This window comes from Haliaeetus leucocephalus, unplaced genomic scaffold, assembly GCF_000737465.1.
Source record: "Haliaeetus leucocephalus isolate CR32 unplaced genomic scaffold, Haliaeetus_leucocephalus-4.0 Scaffold151, whole genome shotgun sequence".
Classification (NCBI taxonomy): Eukaryota; Metazoa; Chordata; class Aves; order Accipitriformes; family Accipitridae; genus Haliaeetus; species Haliaeetus leucocephalus.
The window spans coordinates 14,818,309-14,837,604 of record NW_010972587.1 but is presented as its reverse complement, the minus strand read 5'-3'; the positions used below and the strand labels follow the sequence as shown (position 1 = coordinate 14,837,604).

Genomic DNA, 19,296 nt, shown 5'->3' with positions numbered 1-19,296 from the left:
TCTCCTGAATGTACTTTAGTTTTGAACATGGAATCTCTTGAGATACAAATGTGAATAAGCTGATTTCCAACTTTACATGAATGCAAAATTCACAGTATTTAGTATGCTCCTGGTTTTCTTCATGTGCTCTGCAGTCTTGGAGTCAGATTCAGAAAATAGATATGTGAGTTTAATGAAGCATCTGTAAATTATAACTCTCGAATACTGAAAGTGAGAAATTGTATTCCACAGAGTTCTATATATGTACCACAAGCAACGGTGCTGGGGTGCACCAGTGTGTAAATAAATAGCTGATTGAATTGAAACCCACTGCCTAAATGCCAGTTTGGTTGTATATAAACTGGTGATAATAGAAATATGTATCTGTGGCTTTGAGATTATGGCAGAACTGAATTTATTTGTAGTTCCAAATGTAAATGTTTTCCATGCAACACAGATCTGGCAGTATCACGGTGATTTTCAGAAGGGATCCACTCAGATGGGTAAGCTCTACATGCACTTGTAATAATATTAAAGGTCTGTAAAAATGTCATCTGTTTATGTTCTGGTATTTAGAATACTATTTACAAGTGAAAATTTAAGGTGGTAAGACAAGCAGTATCTGGTGAGGAAGCAAGATCTCTTTCTGTTGACTTTTTCTTAACATTATAAAAATTAATGTTCTTGCAAAAAGAAGAAAAAATACTTTATCTTAAAAAGAAAACTTCTCTCCATTGGGATTCAATCCAAGACCTTGAACTTCTCCACCTATTCGCTCTCCCTGGTATCCCCATGCTCTTTGTTAAAGTCTGTTCTCAGACTTACTCAAAAGCCCATGAGAAAGCAGAACTGCTATCATTAACTTACTGTTCACTGAGCATAGACCTATGCACTGTAATTGCATATCATATTGTTTCTTAGTGCCAGTTACGTTGGTTGAAACAAATAAAAATAAAGCATCTAATGAAAAGGTTCAAAAGCATATGATAAAGTTAGGGGATAGGACACAATAGGAATGGAGAGCCTGAATTTCTCAGATATAGCAGTAGATATTAGATTAATTCTAACGGCACAGGACATTGATCATCAGTATAGACAACTTAATGAAAGGATTTTTTTCAATGCACAGCAGTATTCAAAGAAGAAGAATAATTTAGATATGTTTAAAACCAGACAGAAAATAATACATAAAATATTACATTTTGTGCATAACTAATAAGCCTCAGAAGAAATATTGATTTCAGTATCAATTGTCTTAAAATTTATAGCAGAAATATGCAACAATAAAAAGACACCAATCTCAGATATGGGTAATTATTAAAAGCTAAGGAAGGATTTTTTTTTTCTTTTTCTTTTTCTTTTTTTTTTAAAGTTGCCTATTTTAGCAAGGATACAGAAGAAGTGTTATATTATCCTGTTTAGAGTTTTTCATACTTTAAGTTCTTGAGACCGAGATCTTGGATGTTCACCTGAGCAATGAAGACATGTAGTTGCAGTTTTAGATATAGTGCATTTTGAAGAGATTATGTAATATCTCATGCTTGAGGTCTTAGGTCAACAATACTGACTTGGAATAAGAAAGAAAAGCGTACTCTGGCAAATTATTTTATGACTACCTATTGCATGGATTATTTTTTTCCTTCTATGATTTCTTTAGAACAGTACAGTGAGTGGTAGGCTACTATACTATTCAGAGCAGTGGTATAGTCCGTCTCTGTACTCTCATTATTCTCTGAACGTAAAAGTATTGAGCATTAACTGCATTAGGAAACTGAAATAATAATACAAATCTGTATTAAAAGAGCATTAGACTGAACAGTTATCAATTGAAGTCAAAAAATTCAGAATTATAATTGGATCATGGAAGTGATGGTTGGAAGAGAGGTCTGGAGGTCATCTAGTCCATCTTCCTGTTTGGAGCAGGACTGTCATCAGCAGAGCAGACCTGACTTTTCCTAGACAGGTCTTAAAACCTCCGAGGATGGAGGTGCCGCCTCTCTGGATAACCTGTTGTAGGGCTGCAGTGCAGCATGCACTTGCTTCTTAACTTTTATCATGACCACATACGTTTTCTTTCCTGACAACCCCAGTCGTCTTCATTGCCCAATATACATGTGGTTCGCATTGCTCAAAATCGTGGGGTGAAGAAGGCATAGCTATGAGATCTGTGCTTCCTTTGTCGTATAATTAACAAAGATCTTGGTTATAGCAAAAGGTATCAAAGAAAAGAGCTGACAGCTGAGGCAGCTGAACACCGCACAGACAATGCTCTATCTCTGCCAGAGCTTTTGTTATGCTGATCAAGACAGACCAAACTTTATCCAAGTAGTCATTAACAGGGTTCCATGTTTTTTCGAATGCTGAATTTGAGACATTAGAGGTCTGACCTATAGAACTACTGAAGTCAATAACAACTGTGCTTTGAAAATATTCTGTGTTATACAATATTAAGTACTTTGAACAAAGCAAATCTTAAAGAATTTCAAATTGGATGCCCAAAATTTTTGGACATTTTCAGCATTATCTACTTGTGCCTTATCTCCCATTTATCCAATTAGGATGTTATCACATTACAGCCTCACCCTAGATATGTGTGTTCATATTTGTGAACCCCTTAGATAAAGGGCATCATAAAAAAATCTGAGGAACTGCTGAATAACTTGATATTCAAAGAAGAATTTGAATGCTGTGCAGTAAATAGGTAATAGGACCACTTTTTTTGAACAAGGAGAATATAAAATGTTGAAGAGCTTCTCCTTCACTGAGCAAACTTCATTCTGAACACTAAATGAAACAGGCAGTGTTTTTTTGAAAAATAGTAGATGATCATATAAAAAGTGAAATACAGTGCTGCTAACACATAAGAAGACTAAAGGTTGCACAGGCAACCTTTGTTTTCATCTTTCCTGGATTCCTTAAAGTGTTTGCGTAGGTATTTTAAAGAAGAAAGTTGTATCTACAGTAGAATATATATACTTATATATGCACAATACAATAACTGTACTGAAAGATCAAGCTGAAAATGTTCATACAATATACTTAGAGTCTCTGAATACATTGCAAACTGCTGCCACTTCAACTAACAATAACCAAAAGTAATGTTTTGATGTGTTGTCACTGCATTGCTGCTAGAAAGTGAGACATGCGCGCGCACACACACACACACTTTCTAGTGGTCACTACATCTATTTAGTGACCACAGAGGAATGGGAGTTCTCAGAAATGTCTTTTGTTTACAGTACTAAACTGAACAAATCAGGGCATGAGACAACACTGGTGCTTGGCAGTCTGTACTGTTAAACTGGTGTGTGGGTTTTGGCAAGGTCTGGCCAGTACTGAATGGTACCCTCCCAGGCAGCACCCAGACACAGCACAAGTTTTAGCTGAGGCCAGAGACCGTTCCCGGTAATTGTTTGGATGGGCCAGCTCTGTCTTGAGAAGTAGGAGAGTTTAGCTTAAAGGATGTGAGCCTAGTAATTCCCTTAGATCCCAATAGTTGTTGGCTGGTTTTATTTAGTAGTGTAGATGTAGCAAAGACATTAGTGAAGATAATGTAGATATTAGTGAAATCCTTGCAATCCAGGTGTCTAAGCTTTTCTTTTTCCTGATTTATTCTTCTTTCTTACTTTGTCCTGACAAAAACATTTCTCTCTTAGATGAGTTCAATAGATAGCTGTCAAACACATCTCTGGAACAGCAGAATAGGATTCAGTTCGTGATTAAGACATCTAAATGTAGGTATCTGAACACAAACTGGATGCTGTCTCCCCTTGCAGTCATTGGCAGACTAGTCAATACAGCCAGCGGAGTGCAGGGACTGATTTCACCTGACCAGCCACAACATCCAGTGAGCAGCGGCACTCTCTGGGATCCACTGACTTTATCAGTCTGATCTCTGACTATGGTGGGAGTTTACATACTTCTTAGATATGTAAAATGAGATGTCATAATCTGGTGTGGAATCCCAGCTACTGAGTTTTTCATGCAAGAGAAAAACACCAGAGTCAATCATTGTTTGCATCATTTATTTTTCATTTTAAATTCACCTTCAAATTTGCAGACATACAGTTAATTCAGCAGCTTTCAGAAATCAAAGAAAGTGAAAATGTCCTGTGTCCTCCTCTTCCCCTGCTTTTTTCCCCCAGACGCACTTTTCTGGTGTTATTGATTATTTAAGCTCTGTCACGTCCCACATTCAACCTTTTGCCATAACACCCCACATCTTTTTAGTTGCAAAATGTCTTAAGTGTATATTCTAGTCAGTTGTTTCCCAAAGAAGAAAAGTAGATTTTCTAGGTTGCACTCCTAATCTTGATTAGAATTTTATCGTGATACTTTAACAAATAAGAAAAACATGTAATTTTACATTTTTAAGCTGCTGACTAGTAAAAAAGCTGATGGTGTTTTGAAGTACACACCAAAATCCTTCTTCTATCATTCATATTATCAAATACCGCCTCCTTTTAGAAGTGATATTTTGAGATTTGTGGGGTTTTTTACAAGCAGATATTTCAGCAAATAGGAGGAAACTGCTCGGTTTCTTTGCAAATTATGACGTGATGCTATGTTTGATTCCTTCTGGTAGCTAGTGCTGTACATACAGTCCTACAGTTACAGTATGCATATGAACATAAAATTTCTAGCAGGAATGAGATGAATGTAATTATCTTTAATGAAGTAGTTATAGAGATGTGACTGTTAGTGGAAACAGTTATTCTGAGTAGAATATGCTAACTTAATGCTGTGTGGATAGAGTTCTGCTACACACACCACCACTTTAAATGAGGCAGCACAGGTAGAAAAAGTATCTTTTTTTTTTTTTTTTTTCCTTCTAGTCCTTACAGCCACAGACATAAAAAGAGCTATAAATTTTTAATAATCCACTCTGAACTGTGCCAAAAAGTGCATTTTTTTCTGTAGATTCCTTTTTTGTGTGTGTTAAATTGCATATAAAACTTGTTTCAAAAAGTCTTGATTTCCTATTCATTTTTTTTAGTGGTTACTCTGAATCTATTCTCAAAAGTTCCCAGAAATAAAAACAATGCTCAGATCTAGCCTTTAGAGACTGTCAGTAAAAAAGCATCATAGTGTAAATTCACTATTATTATAATGACTATAAAAAGAAAAGTTACTAACAATACTCCTGACAATACTGGTTCTTAATGTGTTTTACTACCTATGAACTAACTTGCTAATTCATCATAGTAAACTGTGTAATTTGTACACATTTCAACTCAATAACAAATTAAGAGACACCATCAAGTTGATGGAATAGCAATGACCTATTTTATTTTATAGATTTGTTTTTTCCTGGAATTTATGTGTAGCACTGAGTGTTTTCGGCTGTTTTTCAACCAGTCAGGATAAAATAGTCAAGTTTAGGGACAGAATTGTTTTTTAAGAGACTAATAAATCAATTCATGGCGTAAGTGTCTTTTGTTTCTGTACAGAAGAAAGAACCAAGCAGCATACCAAAGTCATTTTGCGGAGAGTAAGGGTTTTGCTGTTTGTGGTATTTTATCGCCCTGTTTTTTTACAAGGTACTCTCTCGTTTCAGAGTGTCTTTGCCAGGAAGAAACGTCCACCGAAAGTGAGCTTCCTGAAGGACACCCCGCTGAACAGTTTGCAGGTTTACTTCATGGATCGTCACCTGTGTGTGACCCACCTGAAAATCCACTCCAGCTGTACAGCAAAGCGAACCGGTGCAGTGGTCCGCTGGAGAAAAGCGTTTTGAGCAAAGGCACAGCGCAGCAGATACAGCTACAGAAAGAAAGCAACGCTGATCCTCCTGTTAAGAAAAAAAAACCACCAGTTGTAAACAGAACCATATTTCATACTAAAACTAAACCAGTCGAAAATCATACGCTGGTTGGCACATCAGCAAGGATAAGTGAACAGTGGGTTATTACCGCTGGGGGATTTGTGGAGCGAGCCTGCACGCTTGGGAGAATACGGTCGTTACCAAAGACGTTGCTTGAAATGCACTTGTGCAAAAATGTTTCGAAATCTGATTCTAATCTTATCACCCATCCACCAAATGACAAAAAAGCAAGAAGCAACTGGAGTGAACCCACACCAAACCAACAGTGCTCCAAAGGGAATTCAGAGAGAACACCTTCCTTTACATCAGAATGGGAAGAAGTAAGTTTTGTTCATTTTTAAGTACAAGCAAACATATGGTGTTGTGAAAATGCTGTTATTGTTTTCAGTTTCAGACATAAAATAAAAAGTGAATCTTCCACACTGCAAATCCTCAGAGAATATGTCATAGTGTAATGCATGGTAGTTTGACAGCTGGCACAAAATGCCATGCATTTCTGTTCAAAATGCTGCACACTTAATGAAGTCTATTGTTTCCATAGTGAATGAAGTTAACCAGAAGTAATTCTACAATTTGTTGTGACATTGAAATTATTTTCTACTGAAGCCCTAGCCACTGACACTAATAAAATTGGTAAAATTCATAGTAGCTATGCCCATTATTTACATATTTGCTAATTATTTCCCACTTTGGCGATGCCTGCCAGCAAGAGATAAAAGGGCAGGAATGGAGAGTCTAAGATTTTTAGGTTGATTATGCATTCTACAAACCCTCCCTATCTAACAAATATCCTCTAACTGGTATGTAGCCTGTGTACAGAATGCTTGGCATATACCTGACTCGTGTGTGAAGTAGGAATACACTTATAGCTACGATGAATTTGGGACTATTAAAAGAAATGTCCACACTGAGTTTGTAGTATACATGCTTGCTCATACAAGAGACTTTATTTTAGTTTTAGAACTAGATTTAAAATAATTTTTAGACACCTTATTTTTAATTTATTTTTCTCCTGTGCTAAATTTAAAAAATGTAAATGATTCTTCATAGATACAAAAGTTCCCATCTTACTGAGGTAAATTAAGAGTGGGAAGTGTTTAGATCTTTTCTGCTATTACAGAGAAGCAAGAATTTCCCTTTAAAACAACTGCTATGGGGAAATGTATATATCTCGAGTGCTACTTTTTTTCAGAAAGAGCCCAGAGCTTGTTTGTGTGATTGGTTATTTTTGTAGAAAATGGTTTCCAGCTTATCTAAATGTTGGGTTTGATAGGGCATCCGAAGGTAGTTGTTGTTGTAAAGGAGATACTTTCTCAGTGGAAAGATGCTTAAGATCAGGTTTTGATCTCAATAACTTGGATATATTGTTATGAAATATTGATACCAGTCAGGTCCAAGTTTGCCTTTTTAGGGGGACATCAAGGTTTGATTGTTCTTAAGAGTAAGAAAAATGTAGTTTATTTTAAAAAAAAAAGTTATGAATTTTAAATCTGCAGATGCTGACATAATTCCCAGATTTTCTTCTGTCACCAGTGACTAATACATAGTTTTTAAAAAGGAGACAGTTTTCCTAATAGTCCTAATATTAAGCTCAGTAAAACCTGGTTCTCTGTGTTTGCATCCTTAGACAACACCAGCCTTTCGATTCACTTTTTGTTTTGTCCTGTTCTTTTGGCAAATAAAATAGGTATAATAGTGTTGACAAAGTAAGTTCAATGTAATTTAGCAATGTGCAAATGAGTTTGGGGATCAACGTAGTGCTGTTTCACAAACAATACCATTCTTCGGTATGTGGGGACACAACTATGTTTCATACCTATTTGCTGGCCCTGGGGCAGATGGAAAAAAGGGAGCTAGGAAATTCTCAGGAAATCTTAATTGAACAATTGCTTTAGTACTTTAAAACACACAAAGCAATATTCTTATGTGTTACTATTACTGCTTAAATGGACCTCTAGTGGTTATACCTAGATGACCAGAGTTGTCAGTATGAAAGGAACTGTACTGTAGAAAAAGAAATACTAGTCTCAAGCTTTAGTTTTTACTAGCATAGAAATGTTGCAAAATAAAAATCAGTGGAGAAATTAATTGTCTACCTTTTGATTTCTGCACTTTGCAGTTTTGATTGTTGTTTTCCTAATGAGAGTAATAATGCCATAAATTTATGCATGCAAAACTAAAATAAAGTAACAAAGATGGGGCCATCAATTTCACTGTTCTCTCTTTTGTAGATTGATAAAATCATGAGTTCAATAGATGCTGGAATTAATACTGGACTGGGGGAGATGAATGATCACACTACAAGTAAGGAAAAACAACTGTTGTTTAATTTTGACTTAAATGTCTATAGGGAAACTGTGGATAAAGTATTGCTAACTAACCCACTGTGTTGAAATAATTTGTAGGTATTTGAATAACCATGAACAGAATCAATGTTGTTTACTGTTAGAGATGCATTAGGCCCAGTATCCTGGAGCTGTTACTTTAAATAGCATATTGGAGTCATTAATGTTGTTTTGAAATCTTACCAGAAAAAATATTCCATTAATGTCTTTGTACTGAAGCCTTTCTACTAGGGGGATATTTTTCAATCTTTTTTAGCTGAGTTTTTGTTTGGAATGATGGGACCCTGAGTATATCCAATAGCTACTGACACTTTTTAAAGCATTATATTATCTAATGCTGCTTTAAGCAAATATTTGGCACAAGGCTGAAAATGTTGCTGACAGCCAGTGACTGGTGTTAGCAATGATGGGAAAATTTGCAAACCTCCCCTACCATGGTGAATTCTAAGAACTCTAAGTCATGACTAGCCTCTTGGTTTGTCAGCATAAACCTGTGCAACTGTGCTAGTAAGAATTTTGGAAGTATTTTACTATGTCTTCTTCCTAACACACGGAAGGAAAACTGAGTTGTATGTCCAAATAATTTGGTCTTGAGGCAAAGCTGTGTCAACTCACCTGTACTGATACATCCCTGCTAGCAATTGCATGCAGTTACTTGGGTTTATGTATTGGGCAGGAGACTATGTACCTTATCGCTTAAAATATAAAAAGAAAAGTATTTTAACAACCGTCCATTTCACGGAGCATTGTACCTGTACAGGACAAAACCGTGTCTTACCAATTAGAGTTGACACAGCTATTTTAACAGTAGCTGGACAGTGAGAAGGGAATCTAGGAAAAAGAGAAAATAACTGCTGTGAATACAAATATAATTGCAGATCAAAAAAGCAGATTCCGATTATATTTTTCTAAAGGAGTAAGGGGCAATATTATGAAAAGTGCTAGGCATGTTGTCCTGGCAGGCTACTTTTTTCTTTCTGAAACTTGCAGTGTTGAAAAGGAGAATTACTCATAGGGAAGCTCTAGGTTAGGAGATAGTTAATAATCTCTGAAGATATTATAAGTAATTCAGGATTTGCTGCTTACTATTTTTTATCATGGTAGTTGTACTGGGTCTGGCTGAGATGGAGTTAATTTTCCCCACAGCAGCCCTCCTAGTGCTGTGCTCTGTAGTGGTAGCTAGAAAGGTGTTGGTAACACACCAGCGTTTTGGCTACTCGTGCAGCATCAAGGCTGTTTTTCCAACATTCCCCCTCACCAGCAGGCTGGGGGTGGGCAAGATTTTGGGAGGGGGCACAGCCGGGACAGCTGACCCAAGCTGACCAAAGGGAGAGTCCAGACCATAGGACATCTGCTCAGCAATAAAAGCTAAGCGAAAGGAGGTGTGTGGGGGGGCGTTTGTTATTATGACATTTGTCTTCTGGAGCAACCGCTATATACACTGGAGCCCTACTTCCCGGGAAGTGGCTGCACATCACCTGCTGATGGGAAGTAGAGGGTAAATATTTTGTTTTCCTTTGGTTCCACATGTGGCCTTTGCTTTTGCTTTATTAAACTGCCTTTATCTTGACCTATGAGGGTTGGGGTTTTTTCCCCATCTCATTTTCTCCCCTCCCCATCCTGCTGAGGAAGGGAGTGATAGAGCGGCTTGGTGGGCATCTGGTGTCCAGCCAGGGTCAACCCCCCAAAGTCCTTTTTGGTGCCCAATGGAGGGCTCCAGGAATTCGAAATAAGGAGAGTAATTGGGAGAGGTAACAGGCAAAACATGGACTGAACAATGTTAGAGATCAGGATGATTGTGGGGAATTTCAATTGTTGTAATGTGGTGAAGGGACAAGGGGTGGATTGTGTGTAAATTGTCCACTTTCATTCAGTGTTGTAATGACATTTTGATTTTGGTGTGGGAATCTTTTTTCTGGCGATGTGAGTGAAGTTTGTGAGGATTGTGTGATGAATGTGGATTTTAATGACAATTCTTAAATATGTGATTCACAGAGGCGAGGGGTGGAATGGGTTTGCATGGCAAGGTTTTGGTATCAGGAGGGGCACAGGGATGGCCTCTGTGAGAAGCTGCTAGAAGATTCCCCTCTGTCTGATAGAGCCAATGCCAGCCGGCTCCAAGTCAGACCCGCCACTGACCAAGGCCAAGCCCATCAGCGGTGGTGGTAGTGCCTCGGGAGAGCATAGTTAAGAAGGGGGAATAGCTGCTGTGGAACAGAAACTGCAGCCAGGAGAGAAGAATGAGAATATGTGAGAGAAACAATTCTGCAGACCCCCTGCTCAGTGCAGAAGGAGGGGGAGGAGATGCTCCAGGTGCCGGAGCAGAGATTCCCCTGCAGCCCGTGAGGAAGACCATGGTGAGGCAGGCTGTCCCCCTGCAGTCCAGAGAGGTCCACGGGGGAGCAGATCTCCACCGGCAGCCTGGGGAGGTCCATGGGGGAGCAGATGCCCTGTGGCCCCGTGAAGAGAGGAGCCCACGCTGGAGCAGGTTTGCTGGCAGGACTCATGACCCCGTGGGGGACCCACGCTGGAGCAGGCTGTGCCTGAAGGACTGCAGCCCGTGTGAAGGACTCATGAGAATTCGGGAGTGCCGTTAAGCCAGGGAAGAAGGGAGGGGTAGGGGGCAGGTGTTTTAAGGTTTGGTTTCATTTCTCCTTCTCCTACTCTGATTTGATTGGTAGTAAATTAAACTCATTTGCCCAGGCCAAGTCTGTTTTGCCCGTGACAGTAATTGGTGAGTGATCTCTCCCTGTCCTTATCTCGACTTATGAGCCTTTCATTATATTTTCTCTCCCCTGTCCAGCTGAGGGGGGGAGCGACAGAGCAGCTTTGGTGGGCACGTGCATCCAGGCAGGGACAACCCACCGCAGTAGTACACAGGCACCAAATGCAACATCAGGCATCCATTAAGGTGCACAGCAAGTAAGAGCTCTGAAAAGGAGACAAAAGCAAGTGTCCGTGTGCAAATTTGCATAACTTAGTGATGTATAAGCACTACTCTTTCCCTTCCTGTGACTGATCACTGCTTTGCTTTTTCTACTTTTTTCTTTTAAGATCAGAAAATATCTCAAACTCTTGTCATCAGCCATTTTGTGGCTTCTGCATGCATTATTTTTCTTGGCATTCAAATGTGGCATTTGGTTCTTCAGCTCTTTCAGTTGGCAGGAGATCCACTCTTTTCTTCACTTCTTCTTTTCCCAGAGGGGACTCTGAGTCCCAACTTTTTTTCTGTTCATTGTGCAGCTTCCTGCAAACCAACACTTTTATGTCAATTCTTAATGGTCTTTAGCTAGTTTAGAACAATAATCTGATTTTGCTCTTAATGAAGAAATCAAGCTATGTACTGTTAATCAAAATACAACTACTTTTCTTTCAATTAAATCAATTTTGCTGTACATACAGACTGGACTAAAGATGTTTCTTTCTGCTATAGAGCTGGTGTATATGCAGGTTCACATGTAAGTTTTCCACTTTTCATTCTTTTATGCCTTTTCCAGGTTCAGTCACAGATCAGGCAGCAAAAGGAGCTATTACAATATCAAATGCATTAGACCAAACATGTTATATTTCAAGTATATTCTTATTGTTCTATTAACAAAATAATAGGGTTATCTAGCAGAAAATAAGGAGTCTTTACTTCTCACCATTAGACTGGAGTAACCAATCAAGCAGAGACTTGTTGCAGTGATATTTATATATTTAACAACAGGTTAAGATTTTAGCTTGTGTTAATTACCACTTACCAACTACCACAAGGCAATACACAAGTTTTTCTCTACTGATAATGCAACCTAAGAGATTTTTTGATAGGTCCTTGGCCCCAGTGAAGGGGTTGCTTTGAAGTTTTCTGCAGCAAATCAACTTTTTGTGTGTGTGCTTCTTCTATTTAAGCTCCTATAGTTTATTGGCAAGAAGCATCTCAGGTGCCTCGGCGTTCCTCAGAGGTGCCTCACATAGCCCCTCTCTAATTACTTAGAGATGCTAGGATTGTCTGAATCCCTATGTGTTTTACTTAGGGTTTTATCTGTCCAAGTGTTGGAGTACTGAGGACCTAAATTCCATCCCAGAACTTCTTGTTCACCTTCTCCCTTCTCCTTCCTGGCTCTGTGCCAAGCATAACACAGCCAAATGTAAAGATCTGGCTTTTGCTTAGGAATAAAAATTAAGTAGTATGGTATCAAGTAATATAATTTTGAAATACTTCGTCAGTTTATATATAAATATGAGTTTTGTTAGTTTTAATTGAATATATGTGTAAAAAAGATTATCCAGTACAGATTAAAAATAATGTATTTAATGTTCAGAGTGTACAAGTCAAAGAGATTTCTCTTAGGGTTGAACTGAAAAAAAATCTAGATTATTGAGCAGTATATTCAGAAAACTTCACTTTTCTTGCCTAATAACTTTTTAGCAAACAGTAAAATTTCTGCTAATACTGAAGACCAAATGTAGCTTGATATGGAATCCTTCATTTTAGTATTTACTTAGTCTTGTACTTCATATAATACTTCTGTGTTTTTATGAACTGTTAGTAAAAACAAAAATATATTAAATTCAAGCACGAATATTCTTAATCTACCAGGCATGAAGAGCTTTTTATACTACATAGTATCTCATGCTCAGTGAAAAATATTTGAGAGGAAATATATCATACACTGATAATTCAATAGCTATATTTAAAATTAGACAATGATGACATCTTGTGATGAAATCCTTGAATGGATTTACAGGAACTTTGGCCTATATTTTCCTACTGGTGAAATCTGGAAAGACTTCTTTTAGATCTCCAGGGGAATCTCTTAAGCAATTAGAGGAGCAGTGAAAGGAGAGAATCAAAACCGGCTGAGTATGGTTGTGAGGACTTCATCCGCAGCATTCATTTAGAAACAAAAAAATTAAAGCAGAGCTTTGAGTTTGGTAGCAGCACAGGTACTGGAGGAGTAAACTTGAAACTACAGAGAGGAAGATGGCTGCCAATGTTCTCTGAGGACATGTGGCATTCAACATCTGAATAGCTTATTGCTGAAATCCACAGCAGGAGTGCTGACCAGGGAGCAAGTAAGAACTGATCTCAATGATTAAAAAAAAAAACCAAACCCCCAAAAAAACCCAACAACAACCCCCCCCCCCCAAAAAAACCAAATCAAACCAAAAAAAACCCCAAAACAACAACACCCGCCCTCCACACTAGCCCACAGAGTACAAAACCTCTGTTACCAAGAGGAAATAAAAGATGGTGCTGGCCAGTGACCTTCTGCTCAAGGTGATGTGGAGACATCTGCACCACTTAGCTGGCGTGTTTCTTCACAAGATTCCAAATTTGCCAGGTTGCAAAGGATTCTACCGATCACTGGTGTGTGATAAAGAATACTAATGATACTGCCAAGAATGATCCTAAGCAAATCAAAAGCTCTTATAAGGCTCTGTGGCAGTGGATAAAGAGGTTGAAGATTCAAGAGACATTATTTTCTCTCCTCTCACATCCAAGTCAAGCATCAGTCAGATACACCCTAAATATAACTACATGGCTTCTATTCTGAGAGAAGAGAACTTTAAGTTAAGAACCATGTGGCAAGGACAAAAATCTTCATCTTAAATAATGCAAATTGGACGTAGGTCTAACCTCTGAGAAAGACAGGAGTATTTAAAACAGGATTAAAGAAGTGACTAGACAAAGAGTCATGGGTCAGTTTGCCAGGTATCTTAACTGTTTGTATGCTAATGGTAGAAGAAAGAGGAGTAGAGAAGAATTAACAGAAGAATTAATGAGGAATAGACAAGAATTAATTGAAGATTATGACAAAATTGGCATTGTAGAGAATTTATCATATATATTACACCAGTAGTCCAGTCATAACAGAGGACATAACATCTTCAGTAAGAAGGGAAGAAGGGAGGAAATGTTGGCTTGTATTTCAAATATATAATGGTTGCTTTGAGTTGAGATCTCGAAAATAGGATTAGTTAGAGCTGTTAAACATCTGTTGGTGTCCAGGAAAGCAGAAAAGAACATGGTTGTTCTTGGTATGTATCCAAAGTCATTGGACTTGATAGTAATGGGAGATTTTAGTTACCACAGCACTTGTTGGGAAAGAAATTACAGTGACAGACTGCCCAGGAAAAAAAGTCTCAAGAAGGTAGATGTCAATAAATTCAGAGAATTTATTTTAAAAACTCTTTAGGGTGCAAGTTAAAGAGAAATCTGTGGGTTCTTGTTGCAGTTTAGGCCCAGCAGGCAACTAAGCACCATGCGGCTGCTCACTCACTCGTCCCCACCCCCGGTGGGATGGGGAGGAGAACTGGAAGAAAAAGGTAAAAACTCATGGGTTGAGACAAGGACAGTTTAATAGGACAACACAAGGAGAATAATAATAATAACAGTAATACTAATGAAAGAATATGTAAAGCGAGTGAGGCATGGCGCAATTACTCACCACCCGGAACCCGATGCTCAGCCTGTTCCCAAGCTGCAGTGCCTCGTCCTTCTCCGGCCAGCTCCCCCAGTCTGTGTACTGAGCATGAGGTCGTGTGGTATGGAATATCCCCTTGACCAGTTTGGTCAGCTGTCCTGGCTGTGTCCCCTCCCAGCTTCTTGTGAAAATTAACTCTATCCTAGCTGAAGGATTGTTCTTCAACAAAGTTCTTCAACAAAACACTACTAAAGACCATAGTACAAGCTTCGCCAATGTGAAGAAAAGAAACTGTAAAAGACCAGCTTGGCTAAATTGTCATCTTTTCTTTCGCCTTATAATGAGGAGAATTTCTCTATTTACGAAGTATGGTAGAATAACACATGCATGTAGAGACAAGTCAGAAGTGCCAAAGCACTCAGTGAGATGCAACTAGCAAGAGAAATGAAGATTTAATATAAAATAATTATATTAGTACGTTAATAGGGAGAAGAAGAACAAAGAAATCTTTGGCAACTAAGAGAGGTACTGCAGGAAAGGAAAAGCTGCTCACAGTAGGTGCAGAGAAGGCAAAAAACGTACAATGACTTTCTATCTCACGTGTTTACTGAAAAGGTCATTGGTGAGCATGTGACGTGCCCAGCTAATCCTAGGGTGAGAACCTCAATTGTAGATAAGGAAAGAACAGGTTATATAGGTTAGGTATCTTAAAATTGATTTAATGAACTTCATTTTGTGTTATGTAACTGTCTGAAAAACTTAGATCTTTTAGTGGGTTTCTGTGAGAATTCTTGCAGAATGGATGAGGTACCAGCAGACTAAAAGAGAATGATGTAAAACTTATCTTTAAAAGGGGAAAGTAAGGAGAATGTGGGGAATTATTTTCAGTTCATGGAAAAGTCACTGGACAGATAAACTACTTAAAGTAGCTAGGAAATAGCAAAGAAGTAAGTAAGAGATGACATGGATTTGCCAAGAGCAAACCTATCAAAGCAATCTAATTCCCTGCTAGGAGCAGATAGCAGAATTTGTAGGTAAGGAAGGAGCAGTAGATGCCCAGTATTTGGACTTCAGTTAAGGTTTTGACATTGTCTCATGTTTTTCTTGTAAGCAAGTTAAGGAAACGTGGGCTTGATGAAAATAATGGTAGGTCAGACAGATGAATCTTATTCTTAATGTCTAAATTCAGACTTCTGCAGTGTAGGCTGCATTGAGTACGTCTGAGCCACTAATACTGAGTTAGATAAGCCGGCACTTCTTCGGTATTGTTCATCATATCTAAATGTCCTGAAGCATGGGAAATGGCACTACAAGTATCTATAAAGAGAGCCTAGAGGATCTCCTCAGACGTAGCTGTCTAAAACTAGCTGAAATGAATCTCATCCTCTTCTCCCCAGGACAAAATTATAAAGACAATGTAGTGAAGCATCCAAATAAATTATTAGGGAGATTATAACCTCTGTTACCTTCAGCAGAGTCTTAAAGACTTCTGGATATTTGCCAGAAATAAAAAAAAAAAAAAAAAAAAAAAATGGTTGGGGTATAACTGACCTTGGCTGACCTTGTGTCCCTTGAGGGGACACATTTGAATGGATTAGGTCACTGTTTTCAGTCACTCTGAGTCTATTTTGTAATGATTCTGTGACCACTGTGATAACATGGTTTATATGGAACCTGTCTACAAGGTAAAGCAAGAAGAAGAAACACTTCAATTTCATATTTTCTTTGCCTCATTATAAAAAATTTTTTCTACAATAAAAAGCCTTTCAAGGCATGCATAGCAGTATTTCTGTGTTAGTTGGAGTTCAGTAGCTGTTCGGAGGTGTGTGATTCAGAGTTTATTTACATTTGCAAGTCACTTGAAAGGGAATAATCAAGAAATTATCTACTTCAGAGAATTTTTTTTTTTTTTTAACATGGGTAATGGATATCATATCATCATGATTAAAGCAAGAATTGTTTCAAGTCAGAGCAATGAAAATAATGGCAAGGAAAATAATTGTTGAAGGTCATTCTGTATCAAAATAAACTACAATCAGTTTAGGATTCTGCTGGGCTTTTGAGAGAACCACTTCTGTCAAATATGTTCTAGCACATGGAGGGTGATTTATGATTTTATAATTCTGCTCATCGTGAATCCTTTTGTTTGGATGCTATCCATAAATGCACTATCCAGTTGCTGTGTGCACACAAGTGCACTGTAGTCAGGATTTCTCTGGTCAGCTGAGCATGTACCTACCCCCGAATGCCCTCATTGTTCCACCTAGAGGCATACAGGGTACAATTTACTGAATTATCTTCTGTTTCTTGATCTACAGTTTTGGCTTCGAACATAATATACTGGCAAGCCTTTTTCTTACAGCTGAAATAAGCAAATTTCTTCCTACATTTAGCAAGTTTGGTTTTTACAAAGTTTATTTGTTGCCCTTTTGTGAGAACAGTGCTTTTCCTGATGCTTGGAGGTAATCCTAGCATCACATTCAGCATCTATATCTAAGCATCATTATCAAGGCTCCAAACTTTGCTCACTGAGGCTACCTGAGTGAGCGCCTTTCAAAGATTAATGCTGCTTGTTACTGGAAGAGGTGTATGCAACAGAATTATACCAGACTAAAAAAATCACTTTGAACAGAGCTAGCAAATTTTCTAAAATATTTACTTTAGCAGTATTATCATGTATTATCACATCTACAACTTCAGAGAAACCCATGAGTTGGCTCTTCTAGAGCTACTTTAAAACCAGAAGGACTCTGGGACACTGACAGATATGCCTGAGTTCACTGCACGTGAACTATATCTCATCTGAAAGTAGCAGAGCTGCAGTGGGTTGTGCTCTGTTCAGAAGAAACCCTGCAACTACAGTTTGCATCAAGTTTTTCTGCAAGCAAGACTTTATTGCTTCTGGGTGTGCCCACTACAGATGCATGTTTCTAGTTCATGCAGTGCACATTTAATGCCAGGGAATGATCATAGTCATTGAGCACTGTATTAGAGTGCATTTTGTAGTGTATTTTTTCTGATCTTTCATATCAGGATGAAAGTTATAGGCAGTTATTTTCTTTGATTATTTTGCCTTCTCTACTGATATGACCAAGGCTATTGTCATCAATGACTCCTCCTTCACAGTGTGGGGAATATTGCAAGAAATTTTACTCTTCAGATTTGTGAGAGACATGATTTTGAGCACAAAGGTTGGGAAAGTAAAGCAGACTAGGAAAAGATGGAATCAGGTGGGGCCACAGCCAGAAAAGCTGAAGGAGAGGAGGGAGAGTTCACGTTATGCCCTGTACAGCTGCAACACGTAATGGAAATTGCGCAGAACTTTGACTGCCAGAAGCTACACGCTCAGTTTCTTCGCTTTCTTCCATCTGCTCCACTGCCACTACTCAGACATGAAGCCTTCATCTTCCCTAGTATGATTCTGCCTATAAAAGCTAAAATTTCACTCAGAAGTCAAACTTTCTTTTAGCAGATGAAACCTTGTTAGGCTGGTCCTTTTCTGTTTGCTGCCATATGGTTGCAGTTTTGGCAAAGTGGTCTTCCTCCAAAGCTGTTAATATCATCCCTCCTCCAAGGGCAGAAAACAGATATAAGTACTTAATTAAGGCAGAATTTTAATTAGATATGTGTAGGCATGTTGGCATAAGGCAGTTTTCACGGTGGTAAGTTATATACTTGAAAGTATATACCTTAATTGTAATTTACTGTCTGTTTTGAAGCAGTTACTTCCCCTTTTAAATCTCTGTGTGGTTAAACTAAGCACTTTGATAAAGTGGATTTAATTCATAGATTTTAATAAAATGAGCTATGCACCCTCTCGCAAAGTGGGAGACATCTTAAGCTTACAGTTTCGAACCCACAACTCTAATTTTGCAGTAGCCAACCACAACAACCAGACTGTAAAATAAGGATAACATCACTTCCCTCCCAACTTCCACCTTCCCTTTGAAGCTGATAGGCTGTGCAAAAAGACCAAAATATCTGTCGCATCATAAAGACCTAAAAAAAAAGAAAAGGCAGAGGGAACCTGACTCTAGCTGATAGAAGAGGGACATGATGAGAGGAGACAGCTCCAGCAGCTGGTCTCTGCTCCCAGTGCTGTTTGATGTCTCCTCAATTGGAAATGCATATGCAGTTTGAAATATTTAAACTGCAAGTCTATGAACTCTTTACCATCAATTATAGGACTGCACTGTAGGGAACAGAGCCACACATTTGGGGATGATTCTGCACTTCCTTGTATATTATTAACAACTGCAAAGCGAACGTGGAATTTTAAGTCGCAATGGCAGAACTGCTGGGGGGAATTCGTGCAGCTAAAGTCAATATGAAATGTTACAGAAGGCGAAGGTGATTCTTGTTTCAGGCAAACCTGTTTAGTCACTCGCGTTCTCTTACAAATGTCACTCAGTCTCACACTCGATATTCAAAAGCATCAAGGTGTGCACATGTGTGTGTCCAGGTTGCCTGTCCATGGTCACTTGTGTGTGCCATGGAAGGCTGACCTCATTGCATCTGTTGGGTTCCTTTTGATTAGCAATAGCAAACTGTTTTTTGGATAAATCTTTAGGAGTCAACAGTTGCTGTGGTATGGTCCTTTTGATCCAGAATTTTGTTTACTTCAGTGGTGCTCGTTGGTTTTGCTTCCTTATCTCGGATATTTTAAGGCTAGAGTCTGTCTTCCTTTTGGAATAACACGAAAATGAACATCACGTGCAATGTGCTGTAATGTTGTTGCTGT

The 19,296-nt window shown here is 38.4% G+C and overlaps 1 protein-coding gene across 1 annotated transcript in view; it reads left to right on the top strand.

Moving 5' to 3' along the window:
- Positions 1 to 19,296, top strand: part of ANKS1B (ankyrin repeat and sterile alpha motif domain containing 1B) — a 425,224-nt gene that overhangs the window by 200,851 nt on the left and 205,077 nt on the right. Inside the window, 2 exon segments of the mRNA XM_010561984.1 lie at positions 5,537 to 6,120; positions 8,032 to 8,104. Of these exon segments, the coding sequence (XP_010560286.1) occupies positions 5,537 to 6,120; positions 8,032 to 8,104 (657 nt within the window).